The 20,215-nt window shown below is 38.7% G+C and overlaps 2 protein-coding genes across 2 annotated transcripts; both read right to left on the reverse strand.

The window, feature by feature from the left end:
- Positions 1–3,581: 3,581 nt before the first annotated feature.
- On the reverse strand, positions 3,582–10,485 carry LOC6557295 (fatty acyl-CoA reductase wat). Its single transcript, XM_032741816.1, has 11 exons — positions 10,472–10,485; positions 9,634–10,007; positions 9,396–9,524; positions 8,197–8,316; positions 7,447–7,545; positions 7,077–7,233; positions 5,895–6,084; positions 5,341–5,484; positions 4,733–4,852; positions 3,897–4,160; positions 3,582–3,751 (listed from the first exon to the last, which is right to left on the reverse strand). Exons 2-11 carry the CDS (start codon positions 9,925–9,927, stop codon positions 3,640–3,642), a joined length of 1,629 nt encoding a protein of 542 aa, XP_032597707.1. The 5' UTR covers positions 9,928–10,007; positions 10,472–10,485; the 3' UTR covers positions 3,582–3,639.
- Positions 10,486–12,467: 1,982 nt separating this feature from the next.
- LOC6557308 (RYamide receptor) lies at positions 12,468–18,132 on the reverse strand. Its single transcript, XM_001984063.3, has 7 exons — positions 17,919–18,132; positions 17,083–17,285; positions 15,299–15,447; positions 15,083–15,204; positions 14,769–14,995; positions 14,485–14,676; positions 12,468–13,428 (listed from the first exon to the last, which is right to left on the reverse strand). The coding sequence occupies exons 1-7, from the start codon at positions 17,992–17,994 to the stop codon at positions 12,766–12,768; spliced, it is 1,632 nt and encodes a 543-aa protein (XP_001984099.1). The 5' UTR covers positions 17,995–18,132; the 3' UTR covers positions 12,468–12,765.
- Between the last annotated feature and the right edge of the window lie 2,083 nt (positions 18,133–20,215).

Below are 20,215 nucleotides of genomic sequence, written 5' to 3' on the forward strand. Positions count from 1 at the left end.
GGAAAATCAAAAGCCTTGGCCAATGTAACCGAGTTATGCATCACTTCATTGTTTATTATGCGTTCAACGAAGCAATCGTTCATTTCACTTTTGCAATCTGTCCACAGAGCTAAGTCAGCACCTCCATCACACTGTCATCGCTCATATGGCTCAGACCCATCAGGCCATCTTAGCTTTGGCAATACTGTTTGTGGAGCAGCAGCAGCAGCAGCAGCAGGATTCTTTCCACTTTATTCTTTTTGTGCAGAAAACATGTTCAAGTGAGTCCTTTTGCCTTACATTTTGGACTCGGGGACAGACAATGTGAAAGGACATTGAATTTGACCCTAGCTGGGTGACTGCAGTAGCTTGTGGCTTAGCAGCAGCAGCCATTCTGTGGTCATTAGCCTAAACCAAAGCTGATTTGACTCTCCTCCCCTCTTGTCTCACTCCCTCTCTGGCTATGGTCTCGCTGGCTGAGATTTTGTGCAGAATTTGCAAAAAAAAAAATATAAGAGAGAGAAAAAAGTGTCCACAAAATGCGACGGCGACACAAATCTTCTTTATTGCTGGTACGTTTTTGCATGCACAGACAGGTAGAACACACACACACAAACACAAACACACACACACAAACACACACACACACACATGTACACTTAGGCAGGTGCACATGTGTGCACTTTGACAAGCGCACATTAGGAGGCCCTAGACAAACAACTAATGGCCTTTTAAGGCATTTAGTTCTTGCTCCAGCCATACAGCAAATCCCTTTCTTCCTCTCTCTCTCTCTCTCTCTCTCTCTCTCTCGTTCTCACTCCCTCTGCAAAATTCACCTGCCACACAGGTGCTGGGCTTTGACTCTTCGATACGTCCAGCATGTTGTTTTAAATTAAAAATCTACACACACACACACACCATCAAACAGACATTGGAATATTGTCCATGCTTGCAGTTCTTGGTCACCCAAAATATTTTGATTTATGCCGTTTGGCCTTGTGTTCGTTTTGGATATTTTTTCTGTTGGCTTCTTGCTGCTTTCTTATGTATTTTTATTATATTCATTTCAGGCGCCTTGCCGTAGGCGAGCTGCACAAATATTGCGCATACGCCGCATTGCACGTTCACAGCAAAATGAAATCTCTCGAAATCTCTCGTTCTGACATATTTCTTGGCAAAAAAAAAATTATGAAAATCAACACGAAAAATGCCAAATGCCAACTCCAGTTATAGTATTATGTGTGAATGTGTGTGTGTGTGTGTGTGTGTGTGTGAGTGAGTGTGTGACCAGCTCGCTGCACATGAGCGGCCAATTACACGCACGTTCCACGTTATGTGAATGCATTGCCCCGCAGGAGGGCCAAGGGGTTGAAGCCAGTTGCAGGGTATTGGGGCGCAGTCAGTTCATGACTTGATTATCACCGCCCGCTGAACTTTGCACAGCTGATGGCGACTGCATTTGCATCTGGCATCTGATGAACTCCCATGCCACGTTCCACTTTAAGCTGGCAAGGGCTGGCAGCGCAAGAAGATGATGCCACAGCTTGCAAGGCTTCCCCTTAAATGCATTTTGAATGTCTGCCGACATTGACGTGATTTCACTTATAATGCAGATTAGATGCAGCCTCCAATTTATGCGAACTATGCAAATTTTGCAAATCACAGTTGATCAGTTATGTTAGTTGTCAAACGCAAACTGCCGCATAAATAGAATTAATTGACATTTAAATATTTAATACAATATCAACATGAAATTGATAGACATAACTTGTAAAACTATTTCGCTGCAGTCTTTCTTTAAAGTTTTTACAGACACTTTAATTTTACAACCTTTTGATTTGCTAATTACCCCATGGCTGCCATTAACTAACTAATTCACATTCTAGTCAAAATTAGCCGACTACTCTAAACGATTTTAAGTCTGCTCACATGTTGGTTCCATGCCATGAACTTATGATAGTTTTCACAAGTATTTTGTGCCAACGTCAACGCAATTTTTGGCCACTTTGCCTATCACACACGCACACACAGCGGCTCAACCAAAGGCCGGTGGCGGGGAGGACACTATCAGGTAGTGGGCCAACTGTGCAGTCAAGTGCGAAAAAAGGATGCACATTAATTCAAGTAAAAATAAATTATGAGAGCAAAAGGTCCGCACAGGCAACGCATCGTCGACATTTCGCTGCTCGTGCATTTTATGACGTTTAATGTGTTTCTGCTGTCAGCGGCAGCAGCGTCGGCGTCGACGTTGCTGCTGTTGCAACTTTTCAGCAGTGTTGAGTGCATTTTGTTGATTTATAATAAAATAATGTAAAAATATTATACAATAATGAATGCGCGCGGGGTGTGTGTGTGTTCTTCTGTCTGTGTGTGTGTGTGTGTATGTGTGTGTGTGTGAACACTCCAATGGCTTTCTCTCTCTTTTTCTCTTTCGCTCACGCTGCTGTTATCTCTTTCCTTGGTATCGCTGTCTGCGCTGCCATGAAATATGAAACAAGCAAATGTTGAGCGCTAAAAGTTGCAGAAAGAAAAAACGAACGAAACAAGAATATGAAATATGCGGAAAATAAAACTTTTAACTAAAATTATATATGTAATGGTGTCCCTCTCTCAGAGTGTGTATGTGTTTGTATGGCTGTGTGTGTGTGTGTGTGGGTGTACGTTGGTTTGTCATGTTGTTTACGTTCATTTCTTGGCCATTTTTCTTTGGCAATGCTGCTTGAAAATTTATGCAGCACTTTGGACTGTTCTTGTGCCCTACACTTAAATCTGAGAGCTGTTTGATTCTTAAATCAAATGCATAGCAAACAAAACTTGTTCAGATTAAGCTATGTGATGAAAGCTCATTTCATCGGTCTGATACATTGGTAAATAAAAAATACTCTTCATCATTTCATTGAGTAAACATCTAATTATTGTACTGCCTAAGATTATTGTCTGACTGCGCCCAGTTCTATTTGGTATTTATATATTTTTTCTGTGCTGTTCCTCGCATTATTGAGATGCTTTTAAATGTATATTAGCTCTAAACACAATCTGCTTTAATTAAAATTTATGCTTTAACTTAAAAATAACTTATTCTTTTGCTACAAATTCATAGGGAAAACACTCATATGCCAGCTGATTTTGCCTTTAGCGCCACATACAACTTTAGCCAACTGCAATCCCCATATATTCTATATATGTGTATATTTTAATATATATATATGTATATATTTATATATTTTGCAACACCCTCTCTCATAAAGTCAACACTTTCAATCTGCTGTGAGTGTGTGTTATGACGTTTTAGTCCTTGTAACTTTATCGCGTCAGAAATTGCATCATATTTCACGGCAGCTCGACAAAATATATAAAAATACAAAGTTCGCAGAGCAGCCAACTTTTTTTTACCTGTTCCGCTGCTTCGGTGAAGTCACCGCTCAGTCAACACTGGCAGCACCAACAACAACAACAACAATAACATCGGCAACATGTGACAAGATGAGGAATATCGCAGAAGAAGAAGAAGAGAAAATGTTGCCACACAAGTTGTTGTTGTTGCGTATGAGTAATGCGAGACAAAGTTGTGCAAACCTTTTAAGAAATCGCTTTCCATCGAGTTTATTAAAACGTTATTCGCCTGAATTATAATTTATAATAACGGGGTCAGGGGTCGGCTTACAGCGCAATCCTTGGCATAATTTTGAGAATCTTGAGATAAAAGCGCAGAATGCACATAATTAATGAAAGACCAAATGTCGTCTTCAGCACCGTATGCAGCAGCAGCATTCTGTAAGAGAGTAAACAAAGTGTAATTAAAAAGTACTTAGTGCACTCTGCTCTGTGTCTCTTTCACTATCTCTGTCTCTCTCTCTCTCTCTCTCTCTCTATCTGTCTTTCTCTCTCTCTTTTTGTCTCTCCATTCTGTCTCTCACCTGCGATAAATAGTTTTGCGCTGCTGTAATTTATTATCGTTAGCATTATCCTTAAAGAAGTAGCGCCTGATGCCGCTCAGATACGAGTGAAAATATTCGCTCCAATTAATCGTTGCTATGTTGAACTGCAGTTTATCACGCTCCCCAACCGGCAGCCGTTCGTCCAGCTCGTCAATGTTGCGATGGGCGAACTTCCATTCCTTGAGCCCGAACCAAGCCATCATATTGATTATGCGCGAGATTTTCTGATATGCCTTCACGTAGCTAAGAACGAGACAAGGAAAACGCAAATAAAGAGCATATTGTATTGATTACCTCCGCTAATTGGCTGACCAAGATCAAGATTGAGCACTCCATGAATAATTGTCTAATGATACCCGTATTGCCATCAAATGGTCAAATCTTAAATATATCTCATACAACTTGTTAACCAGATTCCAGTTAAAACGGATAACGGATAATCTTGTTAATTTAGAAGATATCCCAGCCAAATTAAACAATCCATAGCCAAATCTGATCAGTTGCCGACAACAGGTATTTTCATGAAGATTGCTAGAAATATATCGCAAATCAGAGGCATTTAATATGCGCCCCACACAATGTGGATAAAAGCAGTTTAGTTAAAATCAACTTATAAAGCTGAACTGGTCCAAGCAAATGCAGTTGAAATCAATTCGATTGCCTTTCAATGTAGCGCTTAAAATCAATGAAATGTAGCAAGACCAAAACCCACAATGGCGGCACCAACTAACTTGGAGTGCACACAATCTCAATCGAAGTGTATGTGTGTGTGTGTGTGTATCTCTATGGCTGTGGCAGAGTGTGCGCATACTTACATGCGCTTTTGTCCAGTGGCCATGGCAATTAAATCTAAAATATAAGCTGGGATATTGTGCAAGAAAAATGCAATTGCACAATGCAGAGGCTTCGATGGTATTATAACATACGAGAAGCACCTGTGACAATAATGCGGTCCAATGGGTTCCGTGTCCAGTCCAAAGTTGCAGTCCGTTGTTGTACATTGTATGCGATTGCCATTCGATTGGGTTTAGTTTGACATTTTTACGTTTTGCACATTTTTTTGTTTGGGTTTTTTTTTGTGGTTTGAGGTTTTTGTTATCCCATTGTTTGTTGTTGTTGTTGTTGTTGTTGCCGACACGTCGCATGTTTCGTAGGGTTTTAAATTTTTTGTTTGAGCATTCGTTTTGTTGGGTTGGAATGTGTTCAGTTTCATTGTTTCAAGGTATTAGCAATGTGTAGATAAATTTACCAAAACGTTCGGCGCACACATACACAAACCGAAATAGAACCATATTTGAGCATTCGGATTAGAAATGTATGCAATATGGAAACGTTTCGTGCAGATAAATAGAAATTCAACAGAAATTACTTATGGCCCAAGGATCTTTGTCTATACATGTGCTTAAGCAGCTGCCAAACTCACCAGAGCGACTTGTCGAACGGCTCATGAAAGCCCTGACGCGACAGGTGCATGTACTGGCCCCAGGTAATATTATTCACATCGGATACGTAGTTGTAAACGGGCAGCTCCGATCTGCCATCCAATTGATTTTCCCGCAGCTCAAACCTGGAAGATGTGATTGCTTTAGAATATGTGAGTTAATGTTCATAACTTATGAAAGTAATTGGCTATGAAATATTAAATACCCATTCAATTTGAAACATTTTAAAGAATAAATATAAAATCAAACACTTTGTAATAACTACTTGCGCTTTTTAGATACAATTATATTCTTCATTAGAGTTTATTAGTGAGAAATGCTAGTAGTAGCTTATAGCTTATGAAATCTATAATATGTGTAAAAGATAACTAAATGAATCTGCTAGCTTAACAATTTTATTTACAGCAGTTGCCTGATATGAATAGCTTATTGAGCAATAAGTCAGTGTTGATTTACTTGCTGCCCCATTTTGCGAGTTGTTACACATAAAAACTCTTAAGAAGCTCAATTAGTGCAAATGTGGGAATCTACTAACCTTCTGGCAATGTCCCAGGCGGATGCTATCATTGCGTTTACCACATAATCGGCGGGCACCATGTTCGCCTTGCAGTTGGCCGTGCCGTAAATGCAACGTACGAGTCCCCGAGCTGACCAAGTGCATAAACCTGATGGCCCGTACAAATTATCAGTCCAGCCGGGAAATGGATCCTTGTACGTTGACATTACTGCAAATAAATAAGAATTAATGGTTGCTTTGTTTGGGCCCCGACCGGAGACCGTTGTTGATTTTAGACAACGCCAAAAGCGATAATGGTACCGGTTGCTGTTGCTGCTGAAGGAACAAAAAAAAAAGCAGAAAACTACAATTACCTCCCCCTATGACTATGCTAACTGCTAGCTGATATGCCTGACTCCCAATTGCAAGTTCTGCACTTGAACTTTTTTGTTGTTTTTGGTTTGTTTTTTGTTTTCGTTTTTGTTTTTTTTTTTTTTTTTTTTTTGTTCGTTCGTTCGTTACTATTTGCAGTTGTTGGGGGCAGCCAGGATGCAGCTTAGGATGCTACGATGCTTTGGCATTTTTGTGTTAAAATAAATGAAAATTTGTTTGCGCTTTGTTACCGAGCTGAAACTGAAGCTGAAGCTGCAGCTTCGCAGCTGTAGATGGAGTCGAGTCGAGTCGAGTCTGTGGTGGGTTGTGGGTGGCGGAGTCTGAGGCAAGTCAGGCAACCACTGACTTTTTGCTGGGCTTTGTTTTCGTTACGTTACGTTGCGTTTAGTTGAAAATAGGGGGAAAAAAAAGAACATATCGTTTTTTCCACATGCATTTATCTGCTAAGCCATGGCGCACACACTCTTCGACTTTGGGGTGTTTGCTGTCGGTAGCGAAAATGCACATTGTTTGCTATTTTTCACAAAATTTTAAATATTCCATTTGCCAATGCTACAAAAGTCCTTTGGGGGAGCGCCGTCCAAGTCCAAGCAGCTGCCACATTTCGTATATATACATATCTCTCGCTTCTCCCTCTTTGCTATTTTGTGTTGTGCAACGTGCAAAAGCGTTGCAAGTTTCGTGTGCGCTTTTGCATGCCCTGGGGCATTTTAGGGCTAATTATCTGACAATTAGTTTGTGAAGTCAACTTTAAAACCGCACTGTCCGCAACAGTCTCGACTCACATTAAGATGCAATTTTTGTGTTGCATTGCACTCACCCACTTACCGATGGGTGGCCGAAAGATGCCAGCCGGCATGTGAAAGGCACGATGATTTACCAAATTCTCGGCACATTTCTTTGTCATAGTATACGTATTTGGCATTTGGCCAATTAGGCAATGGCGCAGCTTCTCCAACGTTTCGTCATCGAAGGTGCGATAAATCTGTGAGTGAGATGATTTTCAATTTAAATAAAATGTTAACCCAATCAAGTGTTGTGTGTGCAATAGCAATAGCAATAATAATAATAATAATATTCATGAGTGCTATTTGCCAAGTACATGGTGTACGAATATGTAATTCATTTCTCTCTCCCTTGCTTTCTCTCGCGCTGTGTCTCTTTCCCGCTTCGCATTGAGTTTGCTCGTTGGACCAACCTGCATGATTTTTTCGTAGCCAATTTCATTCTCGTACACTTGTTCCTTGATGAATTTGCGATTGCAATTGCAGTACAGTGTCGAAATATGCACGAATGACTGCGGAGTGGCAGGAGTGGCAGAATGGGGCGGGGGGAGAGGGTGTGGCATCATGTCGAATGTTGATTGAATTGTGTTGAAATTGTTTGCACGCCGCAGCCGTAAAAAACATGCAACAATAAAAAGCATTACAGTTAAATAAAAATAAACAGTTGTCAATATTAAAATTCATTCAAAAATATTTCTCATGCAGACATGCGAATTATGTATCTTGGTTACTTAAATGTGGTATGCGAATATGCAATTAAAAAATATTCCATAACAACCACAATCTGCAAATATTGACAGCATTCAGCTTTAAAAAGCAGGTAAAAGTCAATTCGCCTGTTAACGTATACGTTGCCAATACGCTCGATATTCGAAATTGAAAGTGGTTTATAGTTATGTCAATAGATGTAAGGCATTTTTAATTAATTGAAGGATATTTGTAATTAAGAACAAATTTCATTAAAATGCTTCATAAAATATTTTAAAATCAATCAAATTCGAAGTTAAGAGTGGATTTTCTAGTTGAGATAATATTCACAAATTACTTCAAACAGTATTGATCGAGCTTCGTACAAAATTGCATATTTTTCTTTATGTATAATATATATAATTTATAAAATTTGGCAGCTGAGCAACTAAATTTCGCAGCTAGACATTGCTTACCTTCAACTGCTTCATTTGCATAGCCAAGTCGAGTATCTTCTTGGTGCCCAGAACATTAATGTCAATAGCATCGCTTAGTTTTTCATTGAATTTCACCGAGGCGACCACATTGAAGACAATCTAACGGGTTAAAAAAATAAATAGGAAGTAAAGTAATACATATTAAAATTGAAAAATGTCAGCAACAACAAATGGAACATTTGAACAACAATAGGGCATGCAAAATGCATGAGAAGTGCATGCAAAAGAGAAGCGCTTGGTGGATGCGATGTTGGGTTTGTGTGCTCGTGTCCTGTTTGGCTGCATTCTGTGATAACCTCAAAGTCAGCATGAAAACAGGACGCAGGATGCAGGACGCAGGAGGAGACATGCAACTGCTGCATTGAACATCGACAACAAAGCAATTTTCGTTTTAAAACAGTGCTAGGACTAAGCGCTGCGAATCCTGCCGATTCTGCACCACATGGGAAGTGAGTGACTTGTATGCAAAATGTTTTGCAAACAGCAACAAAAAAAGAAAATACAGAAAAAAAAAACCAAAAAAAAAATACAAAATATAAAATAAAACTAAAACGCCAAACGGATGCGGCTGGCAGGACAATGGCTCGCGCACGCCAAACACTTGAAGCATGCACTGGAATTTTCATTTATTTATATATTGTTTTTTATAACCAGCAACAGCAGCAGCAGGAGTTTCAGGACTATCAGGAGCATGAGCAGCAGGAACACACATTTTCACAGCACTACGTGCTGGGTTTCAATTTTTGTTGAAAAGTACAAAATATATATTCTCCTGCCTTGGCTCTTCAACGTGTGAGTGTGTGTGTGTGTGTTTGTGTGTGTGTGTGTGAGGAGAAAAAATCATAAAAAGGAAATAAACCGACTGCATGCCTGTTGTCGTAAACATGGCGCCTGCCTTTGGCAGCCAACGCTACGTAGTGTAATGCACAAAGGACAAATGGACAGATAGTCAAACAGTCAGACAGATAAACAGACAGCAGTAGCGAGCCCTATCCAAATACACACACACACACACACACACACACACACACACACACTCACACACACAAAGTTTCACACAAAAGTCCATTGATTGAATTGCCAACAAAACTTCTCGGCTCGACTCTTCAAAACGGGTATGCTGGCAATGCCAATATAGTATGGATGTATGTGTGTGTGTGTACATGTTGCATACTCACTTGGACCTCAGACGAGAGCATTGCACGGTCGGCGGCATCGATGTCCAGGTCGATGGCACTGTAATCAGCGCGTATCGGATGCACCTTCTCCAACAACTCCGGCAACTCGTCGCGCATTGTATTGAATATCTGCAACAGAAGCAACAGCAGCAACAGCAGCAGCAGCAGCAGTTTGTTCATTGTTCAACAGTACAGAGTGAGGCAACAACTCATTTCCCCGGGATTGCTATTGACTTACCGACTCATTGAAGAATCCCCGCAAACGCTCCTGCACGCTCATGTTGTTCTTGCTGCGTATCAGCATATAAATTTTACGCAAACCAAAGGAGCGCAACAATTTTTCGGTTAGGACCTTGCCCACAAAACCCGTGCCGCCCGTAATGAGCACGGTCGCATCCCTATAGAAATCTGTCACGGGTGTTGTTGTCGGCATCGCCACCACACTATTACCAATCCCACCAGCGGCATCTGCATCGGTTGGCTTATTTGTACTGCTGCCAGTGCCACTGACAATGCAGTTGCCACTGCTCATTGTGGATGCCTCGCAGAACTCGGTGTTGCTGCCACTGCTGCGACGCGAAGAGCTGGTCGACGAGAATGCCTTGCGAGACGCTGCAATTGTTAACCGCGGGGAAGTTAAGTGGAGCGAATTTGCAACATGTGACTCATAGTTTGTATAGCATTTAAAGGTTGAAGGTTGCTTTACATAACTGACACAAATTCACTTTGAGACTTTGTCTACACACATTAATATTTACTATTTGCTTGCATAAAATAATTATTTAGTTAAAGATTAAAAGTCGCTGCTGTTAAGGGTGCTTTAATTAGTTGTTTAATTCATCCAAAAAATATTAAAAAATTATTATTATTATAAAATTAATTCCTATGCAAACAAATGAAAATCAGTTTTTCTTTAAAAATATTCATAAATGTATAATTATTTAATAATGTATACTTAACTTTCGATAAGTCCTGAAATAACAATTATCTGTCATTTCCAATAACTTTAACAATCAAGTTAGTTATCTAATACCTAAATATATTTATATGTTTTATTTTGAATTTACAATACACACCTTTATTGGTATTTACTTCATCCATTTTGCTTATGCGGTTAAATAAAAGTGAACCACTCAGTACCAAGGCAGAAAACATATTGAAAACCTGTATTAATTTCTTAAAAATATCACATATCCAGCGATGGGCAATCAATAACTGGCAGACACTGGCCCCCGAAGATTTTCCCACCAAATGTCAATTATTAAGCAGCAATACTAACCCAATTATTACTCTATATGTATATATATATATATATATATGTGTGTGTGTATGCAATGGATTGTGTGTGGTGTGTGTACTGTGTGTGTATTATAAGTGGTTTACTTGGAGAGTTATTCAACTAAATGCTTTTGAGGTCTCTGGCTGACATTGCGGTTGCAATTGACCTGCTGACCTGCACTATGCACACACACACACACATAAACACACACATTGACAGTGACAGTGACACCCCTTGTACATTTAGCGTCTGGCAGCGTGGCGCTAACTCAACTCAATCAACCCCCATGCAACCCCCTGCAGGACACACTTCTGTCGTTAGACGCTCTCTCACAGCCATTTTAAACATTGTTAATTATTCAATTATCAACAGCCAATGCGGCTTCTGCCTGCTGGTCAGCAACACAAGTGTCCATATATAAAATGGATGGAGGAAGTGAGAGAGAGAGAGAGAGAGAGAGAGAGAGAGAGAGAGAGTTTAAGCCGGCACGTTCATTTCCATGTGCATGTCCATTGCGTCAGTTCATTGCGTGTTGTGCACTGTGTATCTAACAGTGTGTGTGTGCGTGTGTGAGTGTCTGCGAATGTGTGTGGGTCTCAGAGTGTAGCATATGTTGTTTGATTTCATGTGGCATAAAAAGAAACGAACGAGGAGCAAGCCGCACATATGCCGAAGAGTATTGCCTTGTTTCTGTTGTCATATTTTGTTAGTCTTTGTTAATCAGAATGCCTGCGTGTCTTGGCCTCGCTATAAGGGTAGTTTAATAATAATGCAGGCGACTTTTAAATAAAACTTGTATCAACAAAATAAAATGTTTAAGATACTCTCAAATGGATTTGGTTCTTTTCTACCATGTACAAGTCCTAAAATATTTAAAAATTTATCATAAATATTTATGATTTTTTCATTTATTTATTTTTTACTAAACATAGAACCTATTTTACCCAAATAGTTATATACAAATATTTCTAGCATCTTACCACAATTCCCACCTCAAGAGCAAGCTCTAAAGTCGACATGCGTCACCCTGTAAGCCAAAGCTTTTTACTAATCATTGTTCACCTTAAAGCAAACGTTGAGCTTAACTCAGGTCATCTTCAGCTTTTCTGTTATTATTTCCGGTTTGCGTCTGCGCTATGCTTCAGACAAAAGCTTGCGTCTTAGCTTACGTCGCAAGCTATTCGTCTTGGCCAATTTACTTATGGCACAAGGTAGAACTTCTTATAGCTTTGACACCATTTCAAGCTTAAAAACTTGCTATAAATTGCAATTGACAGATCAAAGCTTTTGTTGACAGAGCTAGGTGTGAAATAATTCGCAGAACAAGTCACATGAAAATAATGGTTAAATGCATAATAATGATTTACGATATGAATTATGACTCATAATATTAATTGAGCTGTAATTAACAGTGCGCAGAGAATACCAATAAATAGATGTATATTTATTTGTTCGATTTGTGCAATGACACGAAATGTTTATTCTTCCATTGGTAATTTAATAAAATAATTACATTTATGCCAAAAATGCGCACACAAATATGTACATACAAATACATTGATATAATTAAAAGGATATTGCTTACGCACTAATTTAATAATTTATGTTTTAATGCTAGTTAATTGATTTGACGTGCCTATTTATAAATATACGCAAAGCTAAGCCGTTAAGTAACAAATAAGCTGGAATAAAAAGTACATTTACATTTAATTAACAAGTTTTGGATTTAATATTTCATTGATTTGATTTCAACGCCTATTCTAGACAAATATCCATTTAGATTACTAAAATAATTATTATAATTAAAGCTTAAATACGAAAACATGCAATAGTTGGCCATTTGGAATTTATGAAACCCATTTTGAATATATTTATATGTATAATTATAATACTGTACATGGCTTGCAGCTAAGGATAGTATGTACACACTGATATATATACACATACACAGAGACGCACACACGACGAGCACATAATTTGTAGCATTTCTAACACTCAACATCATTGTTTTTGTAATCACAATACATTTTTACGAAATCACAGACTTAGAGCCAATGCCCAAGCATTTCCCTTCTCTTCTCTGGGCAAATCTTACAGTGGCTGCCACAAAGTTTCGCATTCCGCCCCAATGCCGCAATCAGTTCCATTTCCGTTTCCTGTTCTCGTCGCCGGCTGCTTCACGCGGGATACTTCGCTGAGTATACAAGTTCTGTCGCATTCGGTGCGACTGCCAAATTCCTGTTCACAAATGCAACTCGAATTTTCTCGCGATTCGGCCTTCAGCAGTGCCAGCTGAACACCCGCTCCCGCACAACTGGAGGGCATATCCTCGCTGGTCGACGGCAGCTCCATGAGCGCCAAATCATCCTCGCACTCAACCACATTGGGATGCAGCGGCTTGAAATTATTGCGTCGCCACGGCGGCATGGTTGTGACCGCACTGCCAGCAAATGTCACCACTGTCTGATGTCCGTGTCCGTGATTATTATTGTAACTGGTGTTATCACTGCCATTGCCATTGGTATTGGCCTGATAGCCATTGCGACCAATATGCAAGCCAACCTTGCCATTTCCGCCCGTATTCCGTACACCAAAGAAATTGTTGCGTATACGCATCGATGAATTAGCATAGGTTGACCTCAAGGAACTGGCACGGGTGTGCATCGAAAATGTTCGTTCGTGTGGTTCCAAGCTGGTCTTGAATTTGCAGAAACAGGCCGAGAAGCGTTTGTTGAACTCCCGCTTAAACTTCTCCTGAAATATAAAAAAATAATCTATTTAGTATGCTTAATCAAAAGGACATTGCGCATATTATTTTAAAATTAATGGACATCACAAAAATACTTCAGATATCAATCATATATGGGATGAAATCGTATAGCCAAATTTAGACAATACCCTCAGTAATTCGTCGCTGGCAGTGTAGACAAGTAGCCGAAAAGTTGCTAATGAGTGTCGTGTTCTGATTATACTGCTTGTTGACAGATGCCAATCTGTCACTTAGGTTTATCAAGCAGCTCTTTCACCTTTCTCACCACCAACGGCCTAAGTGGCAACCATTTGAGACACACTCCCCCTCTTCGCCGCGCACACCACCCATGACATTTATAGACATCTGTCGGCAAAGTTGTGTCTGGCAACATCTTGGGTTTATAGGCCCACGCCCACACGTGAATAGATGCTAATATCTGCCGTGCCTTTGTTTGTTTGTCTCTTTATCGATTTTAGGTCCGTCGTCTTTTGCCCAACTTCGACAAAGAACTAAAATATTTGCGCTTTATGCCAGCGATTTACGGATTTTAGTATTGTGTGTGAACCTGACAGGATTTCTGTAGGTGCTTTCTATTCTCCTCTTTTCTTTTTCTGTTTTATTATGTACAGTGGAACGTGCTTCTAATTATCTAGAGTGGACAAAGTACGCATATTCAATTCATGGAATTTTGCAAATATAGACGGATCTATTTATAATAATAATCTAGAGGGGAATGTTATTGTTCAAGAATTGTGTAAAATTGTTGTACCAATTTAAATTAAGTCAACGTTGTCATGCATTTAAGTCCCGTTGCAGATAATTGAATAAAATATTTATTGTGACTATCAAAGGAATTCCTATCCAACAGATCAATCTAAAAAAATATACTATATACTTTCAGGTGCATGCACGGAGTGTTTACTGTACGGCATTTTTATGTGCCATCAATAAGTCTTAACTAAGCCAGAAACTTGATGGGCGGATCAGTAACAATCAAATAAATATACAGATGGGGAAATACATCAGCGATAAACAAGCGGAAACCACTTAATACTCACATTGTATATGCCATAAATAAAGGGATTATAGCAGCTATTGCTCATGGCCAGCCAGTCGCAGCAGAACCAAACGATGCTAATGAAATGATAGTCATTGATTTCCGGGATCGTCACATACAATATGTTGTAGAGCTGCAGCGGCAACCAGCACAGGCCAAAAATAACCACAACGATAATTAGCATTTTAATGACCTGCAAGTAAGACGATTGTAACATTACGGTAATTGAGCAGCTTACACACATTTAGCTGCAACAACAACAACAACAACAGCCACCCAACTAACCTTTTTCTTGTTCTTGAGCAGCGTAATGTCACGCGAGTCCTGCGCGTTGCCAGGTGCCCGTGTGCCCCACAATCGAACGGCCATTTGTATGTACACAAAACTAATGACGCAAAATGGCACCAGATATTGGACAAAAACTAAGGCATATCGATAGGCCTTCAGCTGCTCATCGGATAGGTTTTTGTTCATGCAAAACGGTCGAGTCAAATTAAAATAGACATCGTTTTCTGTGAATAAAGCATATACATACAGATATACACAGAGAAGAAATTAATTAATGACTTTCCACTTCATAGACTAAGCTGTATGCTTACCACGAAAACGGTCCGTTATCTCCTCCACACGAAAAGCAATTGGAAATGGTGCGGCAAACACAAAAGCCAGTATCCAAATTCCCGCAATTATGAATTTCGATATGAACTTGGTGGGACGTGCGCTGCAAGCAAAATATATGGAAATATAAATTATCACTCGTATTAATGAAACAAATTTCTATGCCATCAAGTCATCGAGAATGTTGTGTGGCTTACCGCAATGGATTAATTATGGCCCGATGGCGATCAATTGCAATGGCAGTCAGAGTAAAAACAGAGACATTCACGCTCAGCGCCTGCACAAATGGACAGAAGCCGCACATGAAATATGGCAGGTTCCAGCGTTGCAGCAGTGCTGCCTGAAACTAATATAAACAACAAAAAAATGATACATATGTAGATTAAATAATAGCTGGTACATGTGTATGATTAATCAAAATCCCGCCAGTAAATCAGCCAAAGCGCATCACAAATATCATTAAAGAGGAATTTCCGGTTACGCCGGCAATTGTCCAAAATAAATTGCCAAAATTGTGGGTTCGTGTCCATGTATGTATGTGTGTGTGTGTGTGTGTGTGTGTGTGTGGGTGTTTTTGTAGATGTGTAAATGAATGGTAAATGAATAGTTTGGTTTTCATTTGCGCTGACATGCTGAGGAGCACAAATTGTGGTCTTGTTCAGCGTTCAATTCATGCGGCTACGTTTCAATTTCCCAGTGGCGTAGTTGAGAAGGGTCTACAAATAATTAAAGCCACACTCTGTTGGTAACAAATGATTATGTGTTCTGACAGCAGCTGTCATTTAATTGTCCAGTTAATGAATATTTACTGCGCTGTGTGTGTGTGTCTGTATGTGAATTAAAGTGTGCCTGAGTGAGAATGCCTGTCCACACTTCAAGCCCAAAGATTAAGTGATATCGATTACTGACTAAGTGGCATGTATTAATTATATATAATATATTGAGTAGATATCAACCAACTGAGTGAGAAGACTTGAAACAGTGACTTAATAGCTGCCAAGTGTAGTTTAAAAACATCTTGGTGTATTATAACTGAATTTATTACAACTGAAAGTGCTTTTAGCCCAAAAGTCAAGTTTAGAGCATGTTTCTCATTTGAAATGCTATCCTTAATCAATAATGCATATGCACTTAAACTAGGCCTAGATTTCATATTCAGTTTGTGTGCCCAGATAATTCTCACTTCGAAATGCAAATCAAAATCAACAGAATCATGAAAATGACAGCGGCAATTGTCTCGCCTCTCGGCTAAGCTCATGAAATCATGATTTATCTGCTCACAGCAATTTTAATATTCAGTTGGAAATTACTTATGGCTTTTAGCACATTTTGGCTTGCATACGAAATGGTCTATGCCCATTAGCACTGGGTCCAATGATGATTATTCTATTATCAAAATTTTGTAGACAACTAGGCACCAGTCAGACCAGACAGCAGAGTAGACTAATATTAGCTGGATATCAGAGATACTGTCCATTCTCTAATCCGAATATTATGTAGAGTGGGCTGCAGAGGACGACAGTGTTTAAGCTCCGGAAATTAAATCGATGCCCGATTATAGTGACATCGAGGTTGTGGTTGTGTGTGTCGGAGTGCGTGTGTGCGTGCGTGTGCCTGTCACATAAACGGAATATTAACGTGCCGGCAACGGCAGCAGCAGCAACAGAAGTCAAAAATGAAACTGGGCTAATGCCATTAAACTGATTTATGTGCACAAAGTGTTAACAGCCAGTCGAATATCAGTGAAACTTAATTTATTGAATATATCCGACTGGACGGACGTACATTGCGTATACGCGTCTGTTTAATTAATGCAATACCCATTTAAATTTAAAACTTCAATTGGTATAATGAAAATGTTTTCAGCCATGACTAATTTGGTTTTTATCATCATTTACATAATTAGAAAACACACAAAAAAAAAAAAATTGCGAATGGGCGAATGGGAAAATTAATTTATTAAATTGCATTTAGAGCTAACCTGAAATGGTATGCTGAACAGCCCAATGATGACATCCGCAAACGCCAGATTTGCAATGTACATATTTGTAACGGTGCGCATCTGACGAGTGGTGGCAACAACCCAAATCACCAGCGTGTTGCCAATGACAGCCAGAATGCTAATGCCGCCATAAAAGATGGAAAGCAGCGCCACAATTTCCGCAGGTGCCGCATACAGGCGTTCTAGAATGACGAGATAAATATAAATAATAAGAGGCAATGCATAATTGAAATAATTTACGAGCTTTCCAAGTGACAGGGACGGTTTAATGGAAGCCAGTTGTCAGTTTGTAGTGACACTGTGTCATTTACATTTCCTTTACCATAATAAGATTTAATATTTGCATGTGAAAACGACGAAATTATTTACAAACGATAAATGGCGTCAGGCTGGCCAAGCGGATTGAGGCACTTAAAAAATTGCATTTTACTTTTCCAAGTTCGACAGCATGTCAAAAGACCTGTTAGCTTTGACAGGCACGTAATAAATCCTCGTTCAATTGAGTTATATAGTTCCCGGTAAAGAACAATAAACAAAAACATTAAGAACGCTTACGGTTTGTTTTATTCTTTATCTAGATTAAACTATGGAAACTTGTAAGTCTCTTTCTTTAATGAGGAAAGTTTTGACTCGAGCAAGCAAATAAGCATATTTTAAGTAAAATATAAAAGTTACAACATAACAACCACTAAAAAACAAACATGATTAATAATCATCTGCACTCAAAGTTTATAAATTATGTATTAGTCCGTTAGCAGGTGTCTTGGAAAAAATTAAGTGATATTAAATTTAAGTGAGTTGGCTTTCAGGCTTACCAAATTCGGCTTCTTCCTCGGCGCCAGGCAACAGCTCCTCATGTAAATGTTGCTCATATATTATATCAGGTTCCATGCTGTTTTTGTTGTGTAATTATTAATATTATTTCACTTGAATTCCCAGTAGATAAAGTGGCTGTGATTTATTTAGGCTTAATCAAAAAATGCTTCTTGCTTAACGCGATTTTATTTATATGGCATAATGCATTTTAATGCTGGCTGCAAATAGATAACACAAAACAAATATATGAGATGAGAAATCAAACGAGAAAAGTTAAATTGGCAAACTAATTTGAAACAAAATACAATTTCAAAAACAATTTTCATTGGCTCAATAATCAAAAAAAGAGCTTTAGGCTATAATTATATTGAATTCCTTCAAACTAATTTGAAACTGCAGTAATTCATAGATAATTGCATTCAGCATGCTGCAGTATCAAAAACAGCTACTAGCAAAGTGTCATGAGTTATGGACAGCTTTCAGCTTCCACGTGACAAAGTTTGTTTCAACCATTCAACGTCTGTCCATATCTGTTCGCACTGTCAGTTTGATACTGACGGAAGTCAAAATCTATGCAAATTTAAATGCTGCCCACATTTGGTTAACCTTTATTTTGTTGCCAGTGGTCAGTTGACACTGGCGACCCTTGGGAAATTGGGTGCGGGTCACATTATTGCCGTCCTTAAAACTAGTTGAATACATATATTTGTCTTAGAGGAAGGATATAATCATATTTTCTTGTTTTTATAACTAAGTGAAACTATAAGAAGCCAAGACAAAGTTGATAGTTGGATTCGAGTGGACCTTAATCGAATACCTTTATAGATAATATCCCTTATACCTGTTAATATATAAATTTACAAAACTCACGCTATGTTCATTTATTGATTTCAATGAAAATATAAATGAAAAATTAACCTTTGCTTCATTAAGATATATTTTTATTATTATTTCATACTTTAGCCTCGCTGGAAATTCATGTTAATTTTTCAATTTTACATTTCTCTGTCATGCCACAGACATTTCACTTTGTGAGTTTAAGGTCCAACCTTAAATTTTGCATGTCACCTAAATGAAAACATATAAATTCCATTTCGTTATAATAGCCCCACATGTAAGCAAATGGTTTTAAACCCATATGTGAAGACCGTGTATAATTTAGCCAACGAACTCCATTTAATAAGTAGACTTTGTTGCTTTGCCCTTTGTATACACTTCGGTAAACTCTTTAATCGGCTTTTACTTGAAGTCCTTTATTAGCTCTCGGCCTTAGTTCAGCCTCGAGTTGATTAAATATGTGCGTAACCCAAAAATAAAACCTATTTTGTATCCAAAAAAGGATGCAGGCTGAGAAAAAGAGGAAAAAATAAACAAATATCGACTCATTGTTATCAGTTCAGGTTGCATTCAAAAGCTTGTGGCAACTACACATGAATGTTGGAGGTTGGTTAAAGGTGTTACCTAACAAGATACATCAGTTATGAGCAAGCAACTCATTTAACTTGATACAAACAGTACTTTATCAGCTCCAGGGAAGCGTAGCCCTGGAACATAACGACGGCGAGCGCAGTGCTGTGTAAATGGCCGGGTTGATAAAGGATTCATGCTGCAATCTGTAGACCATAAAATTCTTTTATGTTGCCTGTCGGAGCGCAGTACACAACTCATTTTAAGTAACGGACTTAATGGGATATTTGTGAAAAATATGAAATTGTGCGTTTTAAGGTCAACATTATTAAATTACACAATCAATTAGGTATTCGAAAGAGCAAGCTCAAATCTGTCGACAAATTATGTTGCTACGCTTTTATGGATACCATCGATTCGAATATTAGCCAACAATTTTGTCAGCCTAAGTCGTATAAATGTAAATAAAAGTAAGCTCATTTGTTAAGTCAAGTTCATGATCCCAAACTCAAAGTGTAAAGAAATTCAACGCAAAAGTGTAAAATTTATATTTTTGATCTAAACAATAGAATTTCTGTCAGCGGAACGCACAGGAATCTGAGCACCCAAGGGTCCTTTAAATTCACATATAGCAGACACTTTACGGCCCAGGTGGGCGGTTTTGTGTTGCTTGGACGTGTTCGCATGTGAAGCTCACGTCTACAATTCGAAAAGAAATATTGAAAATATTTATTAAAAATATATTTTTGAATGGCACATATTAAAATATAAAAAATTTGTAATAAACAGAAATGAGACATCAAAGTGGAAGTTTGTGAACTCATAATGGAAGTACTTATCTCAGTGCATGAAAAGAACAGCAATCATTTCCAGAAAATTCGTTTAATAG

This window comes from Drosophila grimshawi, unplaced genomic scaffold (assembly GCF_018153295.1).
Source record: "Drosophila grimshawi isolate 15287-2541.00 unplaced genomic scaffold, ASM1815329v1 contig_44, whole genome shotgun sequence".
NCBI classification, from domain to species: Eukaryota; Metazoa; Arthropoda; class Insecta; order Diptera; family Drosophilidae; genus Drosophila; species Drosophila grimshawi.

Coding starts and splice junctions, on each gene's coding strand:
- LOC6557295 (XM_032741816.1), bottom strand. CDS start 9,927: ATGAGCAGTGGCAACTGCATTGTCAGTGGCACTGGCAGCAGTACAAAT. Junction 7,546..8,196: donor TGCAAATGAAGCAGTTGAAG/GTAAGCAATGTC, acceptor GCCACTCCGCAG/TCATTCGTGCATATTTCGAC. Junction 4,161..4,732: donor GCCACTGGACAAAAGCGCAT/GTAAGTATGCGC, acceptor TCTCGTTCTTAG/CTACGTGAAGGCATATCAGA.
- LOC6557308 (XM_001984063.3), bottom strand. CDS start 17,994: ATGGAACCTGATATAATATATGAGCAACATTTACATGAGGAGCTGTTG. Junction 17,286..17,918: donor CGAGGAAGAAGCCGAATTTG/GTAAGCCTGAAA, acceptor TCGTCATTCTAG/AACGCCTGTATGCGGCACCT. Junction 14,677..14,768: donor TGCTCAAGAACAAGAAAAAG/GTTAGTTGGGTG, acceptor TCTTACTTGCAG/GTCATTAAAATGCTAATTAT.